Source organism: Dipteris shenzhenensis, chromosome 8, assembly GCF_047967505.1.
Source record: "Dipteris shenzhenensis isolate YYH24624 ecotype China chromosome 8, Dip_SZ_1.0, whole genome shotgun sequence".
Lineage (NCBI taxonomy): Eukaryota > Viridiplantae > Streptophyta > Polypodiopsida > Gleicheniales > Dipteridaceae > Dipteris > Dipteris shenzhenensis.
Window position 1 is genome coordinate 17,289,684 of NC_141603.1, and position 6,599 is coordinate 17,296,282.

A 6,599-nucleotide genomic window follows, 5' to 3' on the forward strand; every position below is an offset into this window, starting at 1 on the left:
AAGAGTATACAGTTATTGTTGTTTTTTCATCGCGAACTCAGCCCGCCAGCCAACCTCCCTCTCAGCCAGCGCGGAGAGATTGAGACCTCCTGCCTCCTTGCCGCCTCCTCCTCCTCCTCCTCCTGCTCCTGCTCCTGCTCCTGCTCCCCCCCCTGCCGCATTAGCATTTCCCTTCGTACAACCAGCAGCGACATTCCTTTTTCTTGCTGCAACACGCACGAGTGTGTGTGACAGTACTTCTGCGAGCGAACGAGCGAGCGAGCGCGAGAGAGAGAGAGAGAGAAGGGGGCGGAGGGGGGGGGGCGCGGAGCATTCAGCAGAAGAGAGGAGCATTCAGCGAGCGAGAGAGAGACAGAGAAGAGAAGCATTCAGCAGAGACAAAGAGGAGAATTCAGCGAGAGAGAGGGGGGAGGGAGCACTCTGTGAGAGCAGAGAGAGAGAGAGAGAGAGAGCGCAGGAGGATCTTTGATCAAACAGAACGAACCATAAACAGCGCGCGTTGAGCAGCGCTAAAATCGAGACTTACAAGGAGGGGCGGAGGACGTGGGGGCAGAGAGTGGCAGGGAACTCTCCAAGGGCGAAAGAAAGGAGTGTACACAGAACTGCCGCTGGACCGCGTGATCGTCCGCGAGAGAGAGCAGTCAAAAGGAACGCACGATTGTCGCTCATTGGCCGACGAATCGGGCGAGAAATCTCTTCTCTAGGATACAATGCAAAGGGACGCAAAACATCGCTCAGGATCGGCTCCTCCCTCGCGGGTTCTCTTCCAAAACATCCTGTTCTTGGTCGGAATTCTTACGATTCTCAGTGCCCTCCTCCTCTGTGGCTCTGGACTTGTTCTCACGAAAGCCAATGATCTGGGTCGGCGATGCTTTGATGTAAAACCCAGCTCGGGGAAGATGGGAAACAATTACAGATTTGCCATGGTGACTTGCACCGATGGGCGTAGTAGTATTCCGGGCCGATCGTATGAAGGATTGATGGATTTGGTGATCCCCAATAAGCTTAGCTACGTGAAGCGCCATGGTTACCATTTCGTCGACGCGAGTGACTTGTTGGATCAAGAAAGGCCTCCTAGTTGGAGCAAAATTCTCGCTATACGCAAGCATCTTCCCGATTTCGACTGGGTCTTCTGGAATGACGCGGTAAGCAGTTCTTGGGAGCAATCCCTCCACGCTTCTCAGCTATTTCTGCTAGCTTCAATCGCGTCAATCTCTTGATATGGTCCTCTCTGCTCTTGCTGTGCAGGATTCGCTTGTAACCAATCCGTCAATTGCTTTGGTGGGTGCCCCTACACTTTACCGTTTCAATTTTGGGGACGCTCTGTGATAACGGTCGGAATTTTTTCAAGGAGTGATTTCGAACAATTTGCTTACCTTTTGCTGCACTTTTACAGGAGGATATCATCGAGTCCGCTTCAGAAAGCACGAGATACAATGACATGCCGGATTTCATCGTCACAGAGGACGTGACAGGTGTAAATGCAGGTGATAATGGTTACATATATTCTCGCGTTTATCCGCTGTGACCGTTGGCAAGGCACCGTTTTCTGTCTACAAAATTGAACGGTGGAAGAAGAGTGGTTTGCTGATGCTTTTTATACCTGACGGATTGGCCACGATACTCCAGCCTGCTCATACTCATCAATGACGGGGTTTTCTGCTGTCTTTTGAATAGGGATGTTCTTCTTGCGTAATTCCAACTGGAGCATGGAGTTCTTGGATCTTTGGTGGAATCAAACATCTTTTATCAGGCCCTTTGGTCAGAGGAAGAGCGGGGATAATGATGCTTTAAAGTATCTGATAAAGACTATGCCCCAAGAAGAGCGCAAGCAACATGTCAGGATCCCTCGTATGCAATGTGTATTTAATTCAAATCTGTGGAGACCTTCCTTGAAAAGTGGGCATCGATTGCTGACCTTGACAAGGACCGTGTGGCAAGGTCTGTATTGAGATTATATTTCGAAGCTGCAATTTGCACTCTCACATAAGCAGCCCGTCCCAGTGGATCGCTACCTTGTTTGAGTAATCAAGCTGTTTTTTGGGCCCTTAACAGTAATTCTTTGTTCCCTTCTGGTTTGCAGGGGTTTACTCCAAAGGTGATTTTATGGTGCACCTGGCTGGATTAGATGACAAGAAAACATGGATCCAGATGATTGTTAGGGACCTTCAGGAAGAACACAGTGTCTCTCCAAATTCTTCCCGCAAAGAGGGGGCTCGATGGAGGAAGCTATAGTTGATTGTTTACAGACCAGATTCTTACCTAACATTTCTGAGTGTACCAATTCTTTGATTCTTTGTCGTGGAAGGGGAACTGTCAAAGCCGTGTACTGATACTTGAACATCAGTTTTTCTGCCTCCAGGATGAGCTTTGTGTGGGAATCGAGGGTGATAGTAACTGTGGCTCATTTCTGCTCAAGCTGTATGCTCTGAGGACGACAAGCAGCTGATTGCCTTGTTGAAGCTATATAGCCACAAAACAAGCAGGCAAAGTTTCTAGTAACAGGAGTCACAATCTGTATCATCAAATGAATTCTTTCAAAGTTGTTACTGTTGGGGTCCACCTGGGGTGCCTAACTTGGTAGTGACTTGTAACATTGCTTTTTTACTTGGCATCGTTCTTTACCGCCAATCGTTGTATATCACGTCCGCGAGAAGAATGAGGGCTACAGCCAGCATCACGATTGGATGTATACATATTGATTTATTTTTTATTCATAGTCATATTTCTGCTGATTGCCTTGTTGATAGCAACAAAACAAGCAGGCAATGTTTCCACTAACTACTTATGATCGTCATAATCTTTATTATCAAATGATTCTTCAAAGCGTTACTGTCGCGGTCCATGTGGGAGCCTAACTTGGGTAGTGACTTGCCAACATTGCTTTTATTATTGGCATCATCCTTACGGTCAATTCTTGTATATCACTTCAGTGAGAAGAGTAAAGGCTATAGGCAGCATCACACTTGGACGTAGAAATATTGAATTATATTGTAGTTTCTGACCTCATGTTGAGGAATATGGGACCATTTATGTTTCAAGTACTGTTAGAGGAATATGGGACCATTTATGTTTCAAATACTGTTATAATGGCACTGTCAAACAATATTGCATGCACAAGTTAAATCCCTTAAATAGCATTTATTTCCATTAGAGGTAGATTTTGGGTTCTCTAATGTGTGGAGGGACCCCTAAAAGGTTACACGTGGCCATTGCACAGCTACACTCTACTGCCACGTTGCCCTTCTGTTCAGGTGGTGAAATCTCGAGAAATGCTTTTCCCATAGATGGACAATGTTTTTTCAGTGCTCCACAATCCCAACAAGACATGTATTGCTCTGCTAATCGCAGAGCCTGAACACTTCACTTTCTAATACTGTTCCTGCTCTGGTTGGGGGACTAGCAGACGAGGTTGGGGGACTAGCAGACAAGAGGTTGGGAGACTCTGTTTCAGGCTCTAGAGATGGGGTGCCTGCATAAGAGGACCAGCTGAAGCATATGAAAAGGGGCCTTCATAAGCCTTAACAGTTGGGATTTTCGGTAGGTACAAATTTGGGCCATGTCTTGGGAGCTGAGTTTGGGCATCCCAGCGAGCATGCTCAATACCGTGGTTTGTCGTCTGATTCCAACATGTATTTAAATGAAACATGCCTAGAGAATTCCATGCTCACTAGTAGAAGAAAGGATTCAGCTGCGTTTTTCTTAGGATCATTCCATCGATCAAGCCTTGCTTTGGTGCGTTTCTGTAAAAGTGTGTTCCATTCTGTGTCATGCATCATGCAGGAAAGATTTTGAACTTTTGGCACGTGTGCTCCATGCTGTTCTTTTGTTGTCTGATTCAGGCGTTCAGGTAGATGGAACAGGGCATGGTGCAATGACTGGGACTTTTCATGTTACTACTTACTAGAAGAAGGGAAGATGTAGTTGGGTTTTCCTACATGTTTTCGATGCATTGAGATGCTCTTGTGCTTTTGTGGACAACTTCCATGAATGTGCGCAGGAGCTCGTGCTTACTTTTAGATGTTCCTGCGTGGAGGGAATTTTGTTACTTTCATGCAGAGACTCTAGAGATGGGGGCTATTTGTTGGTGGACCAGTATGGAAATTTTTTGTGGAATACTTTGTGCTTTACATGCAAGCAAAGGATTGTGGAGCTTCCTGGGCTTTCTGGTAGCATGCTGAATGCTGGTTTGTTATCTGGCAGCATGCAGACAAATGGGCTGGTACCTCATGCAAGGTCTATGGGGGCTTCCTCTGGTGCTTAAGAGTATGAACGTATTTCATTTTTTTGTCGTGCATACAGGCATATTCATGATGCCATGAACATTCCAGCAATTAGAGACGAATAAAAGAAGATTGCATTCTCTCCCATGAGCGATGTCCATTTCTTGAACTAGGGCCGTCTAAATATTAACAGAGTGATGTAGATAATCATGGTGGACTTAGATTCTTGGATGTCTAAAAGTGCCGAGATGAGGTCATGTCAACAATGGTCTCATCAATGGGATCATGTCAACAATGGGATAATACATTGTATCTTTTCAGCACCTATGCCTGAAATTTTGCAGTCTCCATCATATATACCTTAACCCATTACAATGTTGGGTGCTTAAAGTGGCCCATTCCTTGCATAATGGAGCTTTTCCTGAAGAAAAATAAAAATAAAACAAAGAGTAGACAATGCACCACAAAATCAAGGGTATTCATAAACAAGTTAGCACATGTCAAGTTTTTTTGCTTATGAGCTCACAAAACAGGAAAAGAAAATAGCTAGAGCTGTTTGTGAATACCATCTCAATGCAAGAGGAGCAATTGAGCTATTTAGTGTTCTTGCATGGTTCCCAAAAACAATTCACTCGTAAACAAGGAGGTTAAAAGCTCAAACTTTTTTTTAATAAAAAAAATTAATAAACATTGCCGGCTTGTATTAACTCGGGTGGGTCACAAAAATTGGCCAAAAGTGGGAGTCAACCCTAGGCCAGTGCTGTGAAACAGCCGGGGGAGCACTAGTAAAATGACTACCTAACAGACCTTGAATATGCACCCTCAACTACCACAGAGTCTCTTTTATCCATAACATTAGCAGCATCTTTCAGGAGAGATTTGAACTGACCTATTATGAATCCATCACCATAGCCCATCTTAGTTTTTTGCCCAAAAAGCAATTGATTCCTATGATACCAAATTGCTAACATAGCAGCGGCCTGGATAACGGGCCAGCACGCAGCCAAGGTCGAAGGGCACCCACTGGCATCTCCCAACAATCCCAGTCTCTCTGCCTCATGCGAAAACTGGCCATTAGTCTGCCATTCTTCGATCTTGTTCCACAAGCTACGGGCCGCAACACACTGCCAAAACAGGTGTATTAGGCTTTCTGCGGAACTGTTGCATAGGGGGCTCACAGGGTTGATCTCGAATCTTTTGGCCAGGCGTGCCCTCACAGGCCAACATTGGTGTAATACTTTCCAGGCAAGGAAGCTCAGTTTGCCAAGTTTGCAGTCCTGCCAAATTTCCTTCAGTCTTTTTCTCCACCAGCCGGAGGCGCGGCGTAGTCTCCATTTTCTGTTAAGGTCGGGGAACACTGAGGAGGTTGGGAAGATCTTCTTGTAAATCCCTTTTGCAGTCAGCTTTTTGAGACATGTCCTTCCAAGCAGCCATTGTGAATTTTTACGGCTGGGCTGGTCAATGCAGTTCGTGGGCCAATCCTCAGGTAGGCCGCGCAGAATTCTATGTACGAATGCCGTCTCCTGGATTGACAGAGAGAATTCACAGCAAACATCCCCAATGGGCTTCAAATCCCCCTTTGACGGGATCCACAGTTGAGACGAGGCCCTTCTTGCATACGTATCTTACCTTTGTCATACAAGGATTCGCTAGCTCTTTTTGTTAAGCATGGATGTGAATTTTGGACCCTCAAACTACATGGTACGATGGCCTGACAAATCACAGCCCTGGTGTGGCGATTGAAGCTGCCATTTTTGCTACTTGCAGTGAGTCTTGCACCACGGGTGGTTACAAGAAGGCCAAGAGATCAATTAAGAATTGACAAGCTCTATATGTCAAGGGGATCTTCCAAGCATAGGCGATGGATAGTTCACCTCAAAGCAACGCTCATGGAGAGCTAGAACACACGATGCTTTCTATGGAAGTCACTCCATAGCTTTTGGATTGCAACCTCAACGCTTTCATGCGGTGAGATCTCCCACTTAGCAAAAAGCTTCATGTGGCTTCCAAAAATGTGTGGAGAAATGCCATCTTTAAGTAAAGTCGAGGCAAGTTTTTAAGATTGGGACCTTGTTTTAAATCAAATGCAATTGCACTATACACTTGCTATGCTTTTCTTAAAGGGATGACGGAGGAGTAGTCAGAAGAACTTTGAGGCTTTGAGGTGGCCTTCACTGCACCATCTTGGACTTTTTGGTATGAAATCATGCATTATTGTACATATGCCTACTATAGTGAGATGGCGCTCTTTGTCAAAAAGTGGAAAATGGAATAATATATTAGATCGTCTTGCCCCATAACCACCTTCTTTTGATTGGCATAAAAGTGGGGTCGGCTTGTTTATGGTATGGGGATGTACAATAAGCTTTCTTGACT

General features: G+C 45.4%; 1 protein-coding gene across 1 annotated transcript; it reads left to right on the plus strand.

The window, feature by feature from the left end:
• The first annotated feature begins 309 nt into the window (after nt 1-309).
• Nucleotides 310-2,788, plus strand: LOC147899199 (glycosyltransferase 6-like). Its single transcript, XM_087378537.1, has 5 exons — nt 310-1,145; nt 1,249-1,281; nt 1,397-1,487; nt 1,678-1,941; nt 2,084-2,788. The coding sequence occupies exons 1-5, from the start codon at nt 711-713 to the stop codon at nt 2,233-2,235; spliced, it is 975 nt and encodes a 324-aa protein (XP_087234663.1). The 5' UTR covers nt 310-710; the 3' UTR covers nt 2,236-2,788.
• Nucleotides 2,789-6,599: the final 3,811 nt, after the last annotated feature.

What these genes read in the sequence shown, in the direction of transcription:
- LOC147899199 (XM_087378537.1), top strand. Translation starts at nt 711, where the DNA reads ATGCAAAGGGACGCAAAACATCGCTCAGGATCGGCTCCTCCCTCGCGG. An exon ending in CGTGACAGGTGTAAATGCAG is followed by an intron (nt 1,488 to 1,677) that starts GTGATAATGGTT and finishes TCTTTTGAATAG; the next exon opens with GGATGTTCTTCTTGCGTAAT. An exon ending in GACAAGGACCGTGTGGCAAG is followed by an intron (nt 1,942 to 2,083) that starts GTCTGTATTGAG and finishes TCTGGTTTGCAG; the next exon opens with GGGTTTACTCCAAAGGTGAT.